Source organism: Psittacula echo, assembly GCF_963264785.1.
Source record: "Psittacula echo genome assembly, chromosome: 22".
Taxonomy (NCBI): Eukaryota; Metazoa; Chordata; class Aves; order Psittaciformes; family Psittacidae; genus Psittacula; species Psittacula echo.
In genome coordinates this window covers 3,415,525-3,431,821 of record NC_137758.1, presented here as the reverse complement: position 1 = coordinate 3,431,821, position 16,297 = coordinate 3,415,525, and the positions used below count along the sequence as shown (strand labels likewise).

General features: G+C 58.6%; 1 protein-coding gene across 1 annotated transcript; it reads left to right on the top strand.

The window, feature by feature from the left end:
• Window positions 1-1,903: 1,903 nt before the first annotated feature.
• On the top strand, window positions 1,904-15,537 carry MDFI (MyoD family inhibitor; the record flags this gene model as incomplete). The annotated part of the gene is made up of 4 exons (XM_080633008.1): window positions 1,904-1,973; window positions 11,027-11,209; window positions 14,658-14,906; window positions 15,281-15,537. The coding sequence occupies 4 exons, from the start codon at window positions 1,904-1,906 to the stop codon at window positions 15,535-15,537; spliced, it is 759 nt and encodes a 252-aa protein (XP_080489134.1).
• Window positions 15,538-16,297: the final 760 nt, after the last annotated feature.

Here is a 16,297-nt window from a genome sequence, read left to right as displayed (position 1 = left end):
TCCTGGGTGCCGGAGCAGGTAAACAGGGAGGAATGTGCGGTGGCAGCGCGTGGGGCTGGCGTGTTCCCGGGTGACTCACGGGCACACCCCGCACACATCCCGCCACTGCCGGCTTCAGCTTGGACGCTGCTGGAATGAATCCCTGTGGAAAGCTGCTGGGTCCTGCTGGGGCTGCGGCCAACGGAACGGTGTCAGGTGAAGAAAATGACCCAGCCGCTGGCTCTGGGGGGGGGTGACCTGTGCCAGGGTGGCCCCCCCTGGATGGTGTCAATCAGTGCTTCCCCCTCAGTAACATGGATGCACAGGGAAGGGCTCTGCAGTAGCAGCGCTGTGGCCAGGGAGGAGGCCCTGCATCCCACCGCACCCCATCCTGCGCCATGCACAACCACTGCTTGGGAAGCACTCAGGGCTCTGCCTGGGCCTAGATCCCTGCTTTCCCAACCTGCCAAGCCGGGACTGATGTGCAGCGCCTGGCTCAGCGCGGTGGGCTGGATGATGCTGGCTCTGCAGAGGATGCAGCTCCAGCCACAGGATTTTAGGGCTGCTGTAGGGTGCAGGCAGGGATGCTCCTCTTGGGAGGGTTATTTAAAAGGCACAAGCCGTGGTGACAAGATGGCTTTAAAGCAGACCAATGCTTGAGGTCTCACACGACCTCAATCTCCCTGGCTCCAGGATGGAGCTTTCAGAGAGATCCTGATCATGCTGGGTCCTCCCAGTCCCACTTTATACCCCCAGGCTGCTACGTTTCCCCTTCCTGACCCATTTTCTTCACATGCAGCCGCAGTGGTGACATCCCAACCCTTTTCCCTTACCCCTTACCACACTAAATGCCACAGCACCGTGCAGGAGACAGCACCAGGATTGCAGCATCCCCATGCAAGGAAGCAGCAGGATGCAGGGAGTCATCGGGGCTGTCCCATGGGCACAGCCCTGCTCTGGGAACACAGAGCTCTGCATTGCAAAACCAACCATTGCCCAGACCCACAGTGTGTCCGGGAAGTGGTGGCTTGGGGTGGCCCCAGCCCCACGTTGCAGGGAGGGAACCCCAAATCCAGGCTCACGCTGGGCTGCAGGAGCTTGGAGCAATCCCAGCCCCTCTGCGTGCTCTGCGATGCCGGGCTCTTTAAACGCAGGCAAACAGCAGTGATATAAAACCCCCACGATTGAAGCGGTCCCGCCAGCTCCTACATGATGCTCTGCACGAGGCCCAATCCTCATGGGGACCCTGTGCCGGAGCGGAGGCCCACATGGGACATGCTGCTGCTGCTGGGAAGCTCCGTGTCACGGTGACTCTGGGGCTGGTGATGGCCGTGACACTGTCCCCTCCGCTCCCAGCGCCCCGGGGAGCCGAACCTCCTTTACCTCAGTTGGGGAAACTGAGGCAGGGAGGGGTGGCGGAGGCAGAGGCTTTGGGGTCCGGGATAAAAGCGGCCTCTTTGCCGCCCTGTCCCGAGCACCCCTGGGCAGTGGGAGCCCCCTGTTCTCCCCCTACCCCAGGGAAAACCAGAGCTGAGCCGAGCAGCAGCGCGGAGCCGCCCCGGTCCCGAGGCTGCCGCTGGGATCGATCAGCCCCAGAGCGGCTCCGGCTCCCGCCGGGACTGGGGGCACGGGGCGGTCCCGCAGCTTCTCCTTTAGTTCATTCTTAAGGAATTAGGGAGAACAACCGGACACCGGAGCGGAGCGAGCCCAGCCCCGCGGCCCCGGACGGCGCTTTATAAACAGCGGGGCGGGCGGCGGGGCCGGTCCGGGCAGCGGGGGCTGAGCCGGGGCCCAGGTGAGCGCGGCCGGGGCCGGGGGGCCGGGCTGGAGGCGGGGGAGGGCCGGGCTGCGGCGGGGGCCGGGCCGGGGTCCGGGGGGGCCGCAGTTCGCGCTGTCTCCGCCGCAGCCGCCGCGCCCCTCACCGATGTCCCAGGCCAGCAGCCACCGGCAGAGCCGCCCGGAGCCCCGCCGCGCCGAGCCGGGACCGCAGCCAGGTACCGGGGTGCTGCTGGGGAGCGGAGCGGGGCCGGGGGTGTGCGGGGCTGGGGGGGGCCAGGGTGCGTGTGCGGGGCTGCGGGAGCAAAGGGTGTGTGCGGGACTGGGGAGGCTGCACGGCGTCGGGGCTCTGTGTGCGCCCAGCGGAGACGTGCAGGGCTGCGGGGCTCCTTGTGTGCGTGCAACACAAAACGGGGTCTCTATGTGAAGGGCTGGGGGGGTCACTGTGTATGTGCGGGGTTGGGGGTCCCTGTGCAATCTGCAGGGCTGGGGGGTGCCCCGCGGGGGGCACATTCCTGTACACAGTGCGTATACATGGAGGAGGGGTCCCTGTGTGTGTGGCTGTGGGTGGACAGCATGGGAGGGGGTGCATGTAAAGCACAGCTCGGGGGGGGTATATGGTGGAGCATGTGCGTGGTTGGGGGGAGCACTGAGGGGGGGGCGCTGGCTCTGTGTGTGTGCATGGTTCAGGGGTGCCTTAGTATGTGTCTAAGTGCGCACGTGTGCGTGTGCAGTGAGTGTGTGGACACGGCGGATGCGGGTGAGCCCCCCCGGGAGCTGCAGCACGAACTTTTCATCAGCTTCTGTCACTGGGCCAAGTGAGGGGCACTGAAGGGGTTAAAAACGCCTCTGAGGACAGTGCGAGGGGCTGGGGGGGCCCTTCCCCAGCTGCAGCAACTCTGAGGGGTTCTCTGGTGGGATGCAGGATCAGGCCATGGAGAAGCGAATGGAAAAAGTTTGGGAATTGTCACTTTCACCATAGGGAAAGCTGAGCCCTTTGATGGTGGTGGCTCTGCTGTGGTTCTAAGGACTTGTGCTGGGGTCCCGCAATGGTCCTCACCACGGTTCACATGTGGAAACTGCATTAAGATGTGAAAGAAAAGAAATGCCAGTGCAGGAAGGTGATGGGGAGAGGTGGAAGCCCCCATTGTGCTGTCAGACCAGATACAAGGGACCAAACCCCCCGAGCAGGCAGGAGCTGTGCATCGGGAGCCCCAGGCACAGTGATGCACGGCTGGATCTCCCCTTGTTGGCTTTGGCCTGGAGCGTGGCTGGGCCCGAGTGTTGGAGAATACATCCTCTTGTTCTCTTCCCCCAGCCTTTCCAGCTGGATGCTGCGGGCTCTGCTTCCCGGCTGCACTCCTGTGCTGCTTTGTGCTGCAGCCGCAGGGGCCGTGCAGAGCTCAGTGCTTTCCTCCCATTCCCTTTCCTCTCCAGGTGGGAAACTGAACTGTTAGGACACAAAAAACCCTCTGCGCGGGAGTTTGTCACCAGCCTGGGTCAGGAGGAGCCCTGTGTGAGACCAAGTGTGGGTTTACTTTACAAAGTAGTTTAGAAACGTGTTCAAATGTGGCTTAAACCACGATAAATGCGTCCAAAGAAATGGCCTTGCTGCTGTTCCACAGTGCCAGCGGCTCGATGTGCACAGTGTGCGCAGATAGTGTTCAATACGGTGCCTGGTTTGGTGTGCCCATGGTGGGGGGTCACCTCCATCCTAATCCAGCCATCCCTGGAGGGGAGCATGGACCTGGGGTGGGTGAAACTGAGCAGAGCAGCACCAAATTTGCCTCCTTTAGACCCACATTTAGCCCTGTCCCCAGGACACCCTCAACCTCCATCTGCCCATGCTCCAGGGACCAGGTTCCATGCTTGAGGGAGCATCCCTGTCGTGTCTTGGAGAGCACTTTCCAGTTGCACATCCTGAGCTTTGAATCCTTGCTCCTGTTGCTTCCCTCTTCCTTTCTTTTCCTGTTTCTGGGGAGCGATGAATGGACCGGTCCAAGCTGTCCTTTGTGCTTGTTTGGCCTCGTGATGTCTCGGTGCAGCCACTGCTGCTTGGGCAGTGTCCAGGGGCTCTGTCACGCACACGGAGCCTGGGAATTCGTGCTCTGCTCCCTGTCTGATGCTTTGCAAATGAGACCAAGGAGTTCTGCACCACCGAGCCCATGATAGAAACATGGAAATGGAGGTGCTGCGTGGCTTGGCTCAGGCTGGTGCGTCATGGGCAGGTCAGGTTGGCTTTCCTGGGCTTGCTCCCATTTCCCAGCCTGAGATGAAGCCCGTTTCTTGGAGTTTATTCCTTGGCATCTCTGGAGATGGGCCCGGTGCCATCGCAGCCTCCTCCCACCCCAGGGGGACGGGCGCATCAGGTTTGAAATAGCCACAGGTAGTTTGCAGAGCAGCCTGGGGAGAAGAGGCCATGGCCCCTGTGGAGTCCGTGGGCTCTAATGATTACCCTTTTTGAGGAATTAACAGGAGGAAAACAGCCCCTTGGCCGATGGGATTATTTTTGTCCTCCCCTTCTTGGGGAGGAAGAGGAGGAGGAACAGGGGCAGCCGGAGAGCGGCTTTCCATATGGAGAGAAGCTTGAGGCAAATCCCATCTTCAGAAGAAAAACCTTTTTCCTGGTGTTTGGCTCTGCTGATTCCCCCCTTCTGATTCCCCATTGCAGCAGGACACTGGCTGCATCCCTGCTCCATTTGGAGCTGGGCAAGAAAGGGATGCTCACACCCTCTTTTTGTCCTTTAATTCTTTCTGCTGGGGCCTGACTGCCTGCATGAAGGTGCTGAGCACCCATGGGTGCCCTGGGCACTGCAGGGCTGCAGGCGGGCTGGCCGGGAGTCAGTACCACATCACTTGGGTACCCATTACCAGCCTCTGGGAGGGAGGTGGAAGCAAACAGAACCCTCTCCAGGCTCAGCATAAAAGGGTCTTTGCTTGTCTGCGCGCTGATTTAAATGCAGACATCCGCTAAGTGCAGAGGAGCCAAACTAAAAAAGCCCTAAAGGAAACAGAATGCATTTATGTTTTTTAACCCCAAATAAAGGCGCTTTTTGCACAAAAAGATGAATTTCTGTTTGTCTTTCACAGTTTCTTGTCTGCTCTGGAAAATACTTTGGGGCTTTGGTCTTTTCTTTGAACAACAAAACCAAGACTGGAGGTAAACACAACCCAGCAGATTCGTGATGCTTCAGCTGTTTCTGGTTTGCAGCAAGCAGCGGAGCCCTGTGGGGCTGTGCCGCTGCCGTCCGGCTCCCACTCCAGCTCCTGATTGAATTTCCTTGGAAAGCGCCCGTTCGAGTCCGTTCCTTGCAGAAACTCGAGCTCTCCTCTGGGCATTTGCTGTAGTTCCTCTGGGTTTTTTATTCCCAGAGTTCCGCCTTGCTCAGCCGAGCTTCCCATGGGATGGGCACTGGGCTTGGTGCAGGATGGACCCACGTCAGTCCCTTCTGGTGCTGGCAGCTCCTTCCCATTTCCTCCCTTCCCCAGGTGCTGTGCTTGGGTTGGACCAGCGGGGATGAGCTATGACATGGCAGGAGGGATGGGGTTATTGGGATTGTTTTGCCCCAAATTCCAACCTTCAGGCTTTGCCCACTGTGACCATGGGCCTGTATCCATGCTTTCTCCATCTCTGATCTTCAGTCACACTTCGGCAGCCTCCTTGCACTTGGTGCTTGGCTTGGAGGGAAGGTTTCCCTTCGGGTGCCATCCCGCTGTCTGCATCAGCGCATCCCTGCATCAGGGAGCAGGTAGTAACTTCAGGAAGCGCTTTCACCCCAGTTCATCCTCTTTTTGGGGTTCTCATGGGCGCACAGGAGGCTCCCAATGGCTCCTTCCCCCCCGTGCAGGCAGCCATGCCCAGGGTAGGATGATGCTCACCTGGTTTGGCCACTTTCAGTGCCAGTTCTGCAGCATATTCCCCACAGTAGCTTTGCCTTCTCATGATGAGGAAGAGGAAGCTGGACAACCGGCTGCCTCCATTCGTTCCACCCAAATAGCTTCATTGTTGGCCACTTTCCTTCAGCGAGCAGGCGTGCTGCTGCTTTCTCACCATCCAGGCCATGCTCAGCTCCTCCAAAGCTGCTCTGGGGTCTCTCAAACCCCAAGTGTGAAGTTAAGCACCAGAACTGCAAAGTTTTGGGCTCCATCCCCATAGAACATTGGTTTGGGCGAGCTGCTTTTGTGTATTCCCCCACTGGGATGAGTGGTTCCATGTCACAGCAGTGCTGATGCACAATACATGGGGATGGGGCTGCGTGTGATGGGCGCTGGCTTAAAGCTGTGCACTGGGCAGTTCTCAGGTGCTGTATGACTGCAAGTTATTATTCCTGTTAATCACGATGGCCACAGCTCGCATTTATCTGCTCTTCAATTAGCTTTTCCTAAGGACTCTATAAGCAGGTTGGAAAGACACATTCTCCCCGGCAGAACCGGCGCTGGTTTAACCCGTAAGGTTACACAATTACTGCTCTGCCATGGCCCTTAATTAGACTCTCCATAATTTTCTCCAGCACAGCAGCGTGGCTCCTTGCTCTGTAATTCCCAGAATCTCCTTAGATCTGATAAGCATCACGTTAGCCGCTTTCTAGGCTTCAAGGATGATTGCTTGTTCTTAAGGACACTTGGGATGTTGTAGCACCTCCGCTTGCATCCTTCATCCACGCCAGCATCCCATGGCAGTGGGGAGCACCGAGCTAGTGCAGTGCTCCTCAAAAAGCCCATGGAAGTTGGTTTAACCCCGGTCTGGCTCCTTGACCCTTTGTTTTTCCCCATCATTTTTCTCCAGTCCTTGGCTGTGTGGTGCGTTTGGGGTGTTAGATGTTGCTCTTTGGGTTAGGCAGAGCCCAGGCCTGATGCTGGGAGATGGGCTGGCCTGGCAGGTAGAGGTACAAACCTGGTCCCTGAACCCCCTTCTCAGGGGTTGTCCCACCATCCCAGTGTCCTTGCTCTCAGGGAGGAGCAGTTCTTCCATAAAGGTTGGTTTGTGCCTCCTAGGCAGGAGCCAATGGGTCAATGAGGACCTCTGGGTGATGGGGTCTGTAGGGACACCTTGGTTTGGGGTTTGTGCTCCAAACCTGGAGTTGGGGGTTTGTTGCTGGAGGAGCTTTCAGCTGAGGGCAGATGCTGATGGTCAGGACAGATGCTGGTCTTGGCCTTGCTCCCTGGCCCAAAATTCCTCTCTTCCTACCCACCCAAGGGCTATAAATAACAAATAACAACAACTCCCAGGCTGGCAGCTATTTGGGGTTTTGTGGGGTTTTTTGGCTTTGTTTTGCTTTGTTGCATTTAGGAAGTGACTTTTCATAGAAACCATTACTTTTTTGACCGGATTCCTCATTGTCCCAGGGCTGAGCTGTTTATCCAGAGCTTTGCCCAGGTGAGCAGAAGGACACGGGTGGGCTCCATCCCTGGGTGCTTCTCCTTCTCCTCCCGCCCTCCTTTTCCTTTCCCTGCGTGTCCTAGGATCTGAAACGGCTTCAGTGCATTCGTTTCAGACTAAATGTAAATAAGCCACCTGGATCTTTCCCAGTTGAGCAAACTTTCAAACCAGAACTTTGCTTTCCTCTCCTCCGGCCTGGCTCATGGGATTGGAAGGGTTTGCCTCAGTGCTGTCTCTTCTGCACTTGAAACCACTTCATCAAGCTCTAAAATGTCCCTGGAATAGGTCAGACAGGCACCTGGTTGGGCCAGGCAGCGCGTACAGGAAAGGCAGGAGAGATTACACACTCGTTTTATCTGCGTAAAGCAGATTAGAAAGCTCCCAAACTAAATATTGCTGCAAGGTAGCGTGTTGTTGATGGCAAAGGCCTCTCCAGACTGTCTCTGTTGCTGTCTCCATCCAACATTACCTCGTCCCTGACCAGCCATTCCTGAGGGAGAGAGAAAGGGGGACGGGAGAGTCTCCTGAGCTTCTCTGAGTCAGCAGGAATTGTGACCCATGGTGTTAGGGTTGGATGTCTTGGGGCTTTTATGACGGCTGGATTTGGACTTTGTAAATGGAGAGAAGAGTCAGAAAACCTGCCCCGTGTGCATCTCCTGGGCTTGGCAAGCAGGAGGCAAAGAAAGGAGTTCCACAATGTCTATCCTATTTCCTAATCTTTGTACCTCACAGCAGCCCTGTCATTTACCTGGCTTGTTGTGTTTAAATGCCTTATTATTGCCTCTGTTCTCATGAGCACGTGAGTCCTCTCCCTGCACCGTTGTTACCTTCCTTTCTCTCTGTGTTGCACAAGAGGTGGCGTAGAATGGAGGAGCGAAGACCTGGACCCTCTTCCCGGGCTGTTTCCCCATCACAGGATGAGCTTTTGTCTGGCTGGGAAGGGCCTGGGGGTGCAGGCGGGAAGGGGATGGATGTCCCATCCCAGGGGCCAGCTCTCCTTAGGGATTTGTCTGCCTTTTGCCTGGGCTTGTGGTTGGTTTTGAACCCGTCAGATTTAGGTCAAGCCTGGTCTTGTTCTGGTGGCAGCAGGGGAGGGGAGAAGCCATTCCCTGCCCTGGAAGCAGAAAGAAAAGGGGACCCCCTGCCAGATCCCAGCAATGGAGGGACAGAGCTCACCCTCTCTGCTCAGCTCAGGGTGGTTTGGGGAGCAGAAAACCCTCTTTGGGGGACTTTGTGCCCTAAAGCAAGTGTTCAGAGGGGTGATGAGCGCATGCAGCAGAGGGGAGGGAGGTATCCGCACAGGACCCTTGTGGAGCTGCACATCATGTGTCCATCCTGGTCTGCATGAGGTGCCCGTCTCTCTGTCTCTGCTGGTGCCATCAGGATTGATGCTTCTTCTTTGGGTGCCTTTTGCCAGGCTTGTTTGAGAGCTGCTGTGCTCGTGCACGCCCAGTGCATGAGCGTTTCCGTGTGCTTTTCCCTGTGGGCTGGGAAGTGCCTGGGAGGTTCCTGGTCCCTGGACCCTGCAGGGTTGGTGCTGAGCCCATGTGTGTCCTGCTGCCCCCAGCCCTGTCCCGGGTCAGGATCTGACCATGAGGGCAGACACAGCCTTTCTCCAGCTCATTCCCAAGGGATGTTGTGCACTTGAGGGTCAGAGCCATCCGTCTGCTCCCCATGGCGAGGCAGCAGCAGGGAAGTGCGGCTGTGGAAGGCAGGGAAGGACCAACTTCCCCACATTTCTTTGCCATCTATTTTTGTCTCTCTTCTGGCCAGCTTGTTCCAGTGGGAGTTAATTTAATTGCCATCTTCCTCCCTGCATCGCTGCGGTTGTGTGCGAGACCTCTTGTGCGGGTAATGATATGTGTGAAGTGGACATGGCAAAACCGGAGCCTTGTCTTAGCAGTGGGCTTGACATCCATGCATCTGTGCTTCCACACAGAGCTCAGGGTCTGAACAGACCCTCCTTGTCCTCTGCCCCTCGGGAATGAGTATGGAGTGGGCAAGGGATGTGGTCTTGGCTGTTGATGTGCAAGCCCTTAGCATGCTCCGGGCATCTCAGAGCTTAAACCGGAGCATCTCCCAGCTGCACCAGCGCCCATCGGCTCAGATCCCTGCCCTGCACTGGGTACCCCTGACTCAAGGTTTCATCCAGAGCTCGCTGGGTTTGCATTCTACTCTAACAGGCACCAAATGCCGCAGGTCTGACTCAGGCCAGTCCAGGTTGGGACATGACCGAGGACGTGGATGCAAAGCATGTGGTTATTATTCACCTGTACACCACGCCTGTGTGCAAACACCTAGAGGTGGAGGACAGCCTCCTTTCCTCTCCTCCCTGTTTTGCCCTGGGCTTTCCAGGGGCATGGGAATGAGTTTTCACCTTTCTGGGGCTGGGTACTCCCCTCCTGCTTGGGGTTTGGAGTGGCTGTACAGAATCCAGCCGGAGCTGCTGCCTTTCCCTTGATTGAGCCCCAAAATCGCCTTGCCTGAGAGGGCTGCGAGCAGGGCTGTGTATCGGGATGAGCTTTGAACCCCAGCAGACCCCAGCTCTGACCTGGAGCTGGATCAGCATCACAGGGTGCACAGAAGGGATGGTCCTATGGGGAAACTGAGGCAGCCGGATGAGCGTATGGGGTGTAGCAGAGCTGGAAGCAGAGCAAGCATCATTCCAGGCCGGTTACAGCCCTTCTGCAGCATGTCCAGGCTCCTGCTGACCCCGGGGTGGGGATGGAGCCCTCCACCTCCCATATAGGGCCTCTTGTTATAGCCCCTATAATTGTAGGTGTGAGGTCTGCCTGCCTTCCCCCCGGGCTCCTGCTTGTAGGAGCTCTTGTTATATTGAGTATAATGAAGTGTCCAAGGTCTCTCTTCCCCCCACCCGCCCTTGCCTGCCTGTGTGTAGAACCTCTTGTTACAGACAGGGAAATTATGGGTCTTTGGTCTCCCTCCCTTTGCCCAAGCTATAATTTAGCTTTATATAAAGTGTGGTCCAGCCCCTGTTGTGCAAGCGGTTGCTATTCCGAGTGCTGGGGAGAGGGATGGGGCAGCGAGGAGGGGGCTTGTGGTGGGTAGGAGAGCTTAGCATGGCACTGAGCACCCCACAGACCCCCTGCCACGGGGGGCAGCCAGCCCCAGCCTGCAGTGCTGGCTCTGTGGGAGGTGGTTGTGCCTTCTCCTCACTGGGTTTCTGTGTGGGCTTGTGTGGCATTGGGGTTTATCCCTGCGGGGAATAACACATCTCTTGCTTTGGGGTTTGCTTGTACAGGGGTGAGCAGCAACCGGGAGCATGAGGGGAGCTGGTTCCTGCAAGGAAGACTCTTTTATAGGAAGGGGGGATGAAAAAATCCAGCCTGAACCACTGAGTGTAACCAGATCCCTGGCTTTTTAGAGAAGGAATGTGGGACCTCGGCAGGGATTTTGGGAGGGTGCTGCAAAACTGTTGGCTTTGGGTGAAAGACTGCGGGATGATGCAGCCCCAAACCTCCAGCTCTTGCCCTCACTGTGCACTCTGGGCTTCGAAAGCCACAGGGGCACAAGGGATGCGCCGCAGGTTGGGGATGTACTGCGGGTTGGGGATGCACTGCGGGTTGGGGATGCGCCGCAGGTTGGGGATGCGCCGCAGGTTGGGGATGCACTGCGGGTTGTGGATGCACTGCGGGTTGGGGATGCACTGCGGGTTGGGGATGCGCCGCAGGTTGGGGATGCGCCGCAGGTCGGGGATGCGCCGCGGGTCGGGGATGCGCCGCGGGTTGGGGATGCGCCGCGGGTTGGGGATGCGCCGCGGGCTGGGGATGCGCCGCGGGTTGGGGATGCGCCGGGGGCTGGGGATGCGCCGCGGGTTGGGGATGCGCTGCGGGTTGGGGTGACCGGGGTCTTTGCTGGTTTCTTTTGCAGAGGCGGGTGAGACCTCGCGCTCATCGCCAGGGCAGACACCGGCGACACCATCAGCAGAGCCCCGGCCGCCTGCCCGGCCTGTGGCATCCAAGAAGGAGAAGCCCCTGGAAGATGATGAATCCGGAAAAGTCCTAACAAAGGGTCCCCGGGCTGAGCTCAAAGGCGCTTCCGAAGCTGTGACATGTGAGTGGTTCCCTCCGTGCAGCTCCAGACACCTCCGGGTGCCCGTGCTTTGGGTGCTGCTGTCTATTTAGTAATAGGGCTCATTAAAAAGGCGGGAGCTGTGGTGAGAGCCGTCTCCTCCTCACTGTGCTCTTCCCCACATCAAAGCAATGGGCTTTAAGTGAGCCGGAGTCTCCTGGAGCTGGGGAAAGTGAAGGGTGCATCCCGCAGTGCCGATGCCTCTCCTGCCCTCGCTCCTGGACCCGACTGGAGGGGGATGAGGGTGAGCAGCTGGAGGAGCTCAGGGTTGTGTTAGGGTCCTGCTGGGATGCTGTGGTGGGAAAGAGGTGGCTGCTGTATGGAGCATCCCACAAAGCCACAGCAGGATTGAGGTGAGCCCCCAGCAGATCGGGCTCTGTGCTCACAGGAGCTGTTTGCTGGAGCAAAGGGAGATGCCTCCCGTTGGGAAAGCTCTTGGCTTCGGCATTCCCAGGGCAAGGGTGAGGTGATGCAAAGCCTGGAGGAGCAGGGGCAGGACTGTCTGCACTGAGGATTGGGGTTTGCTCCAGACCTGCTGTGTCCTGATGTGAGAAATACTGGGGTGGGAGCAGAGGTGGGAGCCAGGGTGCCCTTGCTCTGTTTCCCATTGCAGGGAAGGGAAGCAGAGCTGGCAGATGTGGGAGGCTGGAGCCAGGCTCTCCTGGATCCGTCCATCCTTTCCCTGGCTCCCTGCCTGGATCTGAGGGTTTCTGCTCCCAGGCTGCCCCTTACACACACAGCCATTCCCCTTCTGTTGGATGCGAGCATGCAGCTTTCCCTTCCAAAGGGCGTAAAGTGAACGGATGCTTCCCAAAGGAGAGAGGGAGGGTGGGAACGAGGTTGCAGACTTCGAGGAGCGGGGTGGGAAGGGGAAGGGACGGTGAAATCTGGGCGCTGCTGGCGCATGGGGAACGAGGAGCGTGCACGTTCCCTCCGCCAGAGCTCGAGCCCTTGCAGAGCATCTGGGAGCTGGGCCGGCTGCCCACAGACATTCTGCACCTCTGAGTCACGCTGCAGCCTGCTGCACCCTGTGTGGAGCAGCCCTGCACAGCCCCCTCCCAGCCCACCCCATGGCAGGAACATGGCTGACATTGGGCTTGCATTGGGTGCTGGGTGCAGGAAAAGTCCCCTCTTCCTGGGAAATGAGGTTCAGCTCCCCAGGGAGCATCGCCTCCGGCATCCCTTGCTGCGTGACCTGCTCCTCACACTGCATCCTGCTGCTGCTATGGGGGGGTCACAATCACTTGTGGGGGGCAAAGCCCCTGCTTTTGCGGTACCTGGGGAGCAGAGTCAGGGTCCCCCAAGGGAAGGTGAAGGGGGTAATGGTGGCATTTTCATTCAGGGTCAGGAGGGAGCTGGCAGCACGGGGCTGTCCGGTGCAGGGTCACATCCATCACCAGTGGTGCCAGGATCAGCTCCCCTGGGGCTCAGTGCTGCTGGTTGAAGCCTGCCACAGCTCAGTCCTCCAGCAGCTCGGGAGCATCCCAAGTGGGGATTGTGGGACTGTCCAAGGGAAGACAACCTTGGGCAGAGCTGGTGGGTGTCCCAGCAGGGTGAGGACCACTGCAGTCCGGGTGTCTGTCCACCGAGCCCTGGTGATGCTGCTATCAGGGGGCCTGAGCTGACTCAGCACCAGGACTGTGCTGGGAGCATCACTTCAGGTGTGAAATACAAAGTGATGGTCCAGGAGGTGTCTGATTGTTGAAGAGCCACAGGCATGGGCATTCCCCCTGGTTTCCCACCCTGCTGCTGGTGGGTGGATGCGATGGGAGCCCTCGGATGGGCTAAACCCCCGCTCCTGCCCTGACACCCATGTTACTGCTCCAGCTAAGGCTGGGGTTGAAGATGTCTCCTTGAGAGCTTTGGGCTCCTGAGAGCTGGAGGTGGTCCTAAAGAATGGAAGCTATTTTTCCTTAGGGGGGGATTATCGGCTGCCTTCCATTGCCACTCACTGGAGCAGGAACATGATTTTGATTCACAAACAATTTAGTTTGAGGAATGCAGTGAAATGGAGAATGCCAAAGCAAGCGAGCTGTGTGCTGCTGCACCCCCTGGAGAGACCAGCGCTGGGAGCCACAGGGTATTTGGTGCCATCAGACACCAAATGGGTGTCCCTGGGAGCTCAGATCCTGCCCATGCGGCTCTGGGAGGGCACCCATCCAACCCGGTTCGATGCACGCACTTGGGCACGGCAGCTTGAGGGCACTGGAGAAGGACGCACACTCCATGAGGTCCTTTTAAGGGGGAACACGTCCCATTTTACCCAGGACCTGTTTTCCATTTCTCTTCTCTGCCCTCCTGCTCTTCCCACTCAGCTGCGGTTATTTTAAGCCCCTTTCCCAGCGCACACGTTTCCCCCAGGCACCCGGTTAAACCTTCCTCCGCGGTCGGAGCCCCGCTGGGTCTGGCAGAGCTGGGCGCTGGGTGCAGGCACTTGTGTTTTCTTAACCTCCATCTCTTCTATTTTCACCAGTGTCTGTGTTCCCTCCACCCCCCTCCCATGCCCCGTGGCCACCCTTGCCCAGAAATCAGGCTCCTGTTCCCAGTGGCCGGAGGTGCCTTTGCCCTCGAGCTTCCAGCCTGAATCATCCCTTGTTTACTGCTGCGGGGAAGGAAAGGCAAAGTTTGGCCAAAACACCATCGAGAGAGGTTTTATCTGTGGCTTCCATTGGTGTTGCTGCAAAGGGGTTGGATGCTGAAGCCCTCTCCTAGTGCTGGGTTCCCGATGCTCTCCGTCGCTTGGATGCAGGGAGAAGGCCACTGCAGTGATTGAGGGATGGAGGGAGGCGCAGACACTGCAGATGGTTGTTTTCCTCCTCCTGCAGAGAAGTTCAGCCAGAGGCTGAGGAGACCTTCCGTGAAGTGGCCAATTCATGCAGTGCTGGGGAAGGGAGCAGCCTGGCTCTCTGGTTCTTCATCTTCCCTGGCTGCATGAGGGTGATGGGGATGGCCAGGAGCTGCATCCAGCAGCGCCGTGCCCAGGGCTTGTGGGACGGTGGCTTGGCCACGGGGGTGGCTCTCAGCTGGAAGCAGCCACCGGCTCTTCCCTTACCCACTTGGCACAAGGCAAGCGTGCCTTGATGTGCCTCTATGCCCACTCTGGTTGGCCTCAGTGGCTTCATCCCCCCTGCTTCATCCCTCCCAGGGTCCAGCAGCCCTTGGACCCCAGGAGACCTCCTCCTCCAAGTCATCTGCTGCATTTTGGCAGTTGCAGCATGTCCTTCACAACAAGTCTTTAACTCCTGCTCTTTCTCCATCCCTTCCTCTCTCTGGAGCCTCTGTCTCCTACCCTCCAGCCATCTCTTCTGTATCTCTATTCCGTCTCCTTGGACCATGCATCTGTCAGCATCACTTCTTTCCAGCCATGGCAGGGGACCAGGCACACGAAGCACTGCAGGGGTCTGGGGGTAACATCCTGTTCTCCCTCCAGGCCAGCCCCAGGTACGAGCAGCCCCGCAGCCCCCCAGCACCCGCCTGCTGCAGAACGGTGCCGGCCGGGGGCCGGATCCAGGCGGTGCCAACAGGGAGACCGGGAACGGGATCTTCCGTCCCCTCCCCAGCACCCAGAAGCCTCACCGAAAGCTGCAGTCACACCACTCCATCAACAGCCAGAGCAGCAAGAAGAGCAAGGGCAGCTCCAAGTCTGCCTCTTCTCACATCCCTATTGAGGCACAAGAAGGTACCAGCTCTCCCCAGCGTGGGGTAGGGGGCTTTACAGACATCCTTTCTCTTATGGCCCTGCATCCCGTTTGGGATGTCTCATGAAGCATCCTTCCATCCCACTGGGATGCCTGGAGCTGCCCTCCTGGCAGCCTACTGCAGAGCAGGGTCATCTCATGTCCTCTAGAGCTGGTCTCCCTTGGGGTCTGGGCGTGTCCATGGATGTTGAGGGGAGGACCCTGGAGCACTGCCCACTTCCCAGCCCCTCTTCCCCATCCCTTCCATTAATTCCTGAGGGAGGATTTCCACCCTTGCAGAGCCGAGCATCCACTGTGCTGGATGCTGTATCCCCTTCCCGTCCCCTCTGCTCCCTCTCTGTCCCTTCCTTTGCAGACTGCTGTGTCCACTGCATCCTCTCCTGCCTCTTCTGCGAGTTCCTGACCCTCTGCAACATCGTGCTGGACTGCGCCACGTGCGGCTCCTGCACCTCCGAGGACTCCTGCATCTGCTGCTGCTGCTGCAACTCGGGCGAGTGCGCGGACTGCGACCTGCCCTGCGACATGGACTGCGGCATCATCGACGCCTGCTGCGAGTCTGCCGACTGCCTGGAGATCTGCATGGAGTGCTGCGGGCTCTGCTTCTCCTCCTGAGGCGCTGCACCCGCCGGGGCGGGGACCAGGAGTTGGTCCCTCCCCAGGCTCTCCTTTAGCGGCCAAGGAGGGTCCCATCCGCTCCCTGCGCCGGTGTGAACTGCTGAGTGATGGAGGAGAGCGGTACCCCCATTGCAAACCTCATCCTTGGAGCTGGTGAGCCGGGCTCGGGTCCTGCCTAGGGAAGGGTGAATCCATAGGGCCATGGGGGCTCTGGGGATGGCCGGTGTCCCATCACGCTCTACCTCTTCCCTGCACTGGGCTGGTTCGTGAGGATCAATGGAGCCTCCTGCCACCTGAGCCAAGACAGGAGCACGCACCCCGCAGAGCCCGCGGCATTGGGGACAGTGTGTCCTGCTGCCACCACCCCAGGACAGTGCTCTGGGTGTGTTACATGGGGTGGCACGGAGCATCCTCCCCACAGGGACATCTCCAGGACAGAGCCTTGCTCCCCTCCAGGCACCGGGAGATGCTGAATGCCTGTGGCCAGGCTGTGGACCTGGTGCCGTTGGACGCATCCTGCCAGCCCCTTCCCCTCCTTGGTGCCGAGATTGCAGCCAAGTGCAATAGGCTCCATCTGCTCCCCATCAACAGCAGCTTCCCCTTTGCTGCTCCCTGCAGCTGGGGGCTTGGGGAAATCCTGGAGCCGTGCTGAGAGGCTGCTGTGTCTGGGGGTGGCGGGACAAGGGGGTTTGGTTGGTGCCAAGTGACCCCCAGCACTTGTTGGTTGCATCTGGACAGCCAGGGGCCAGGGCTGGTG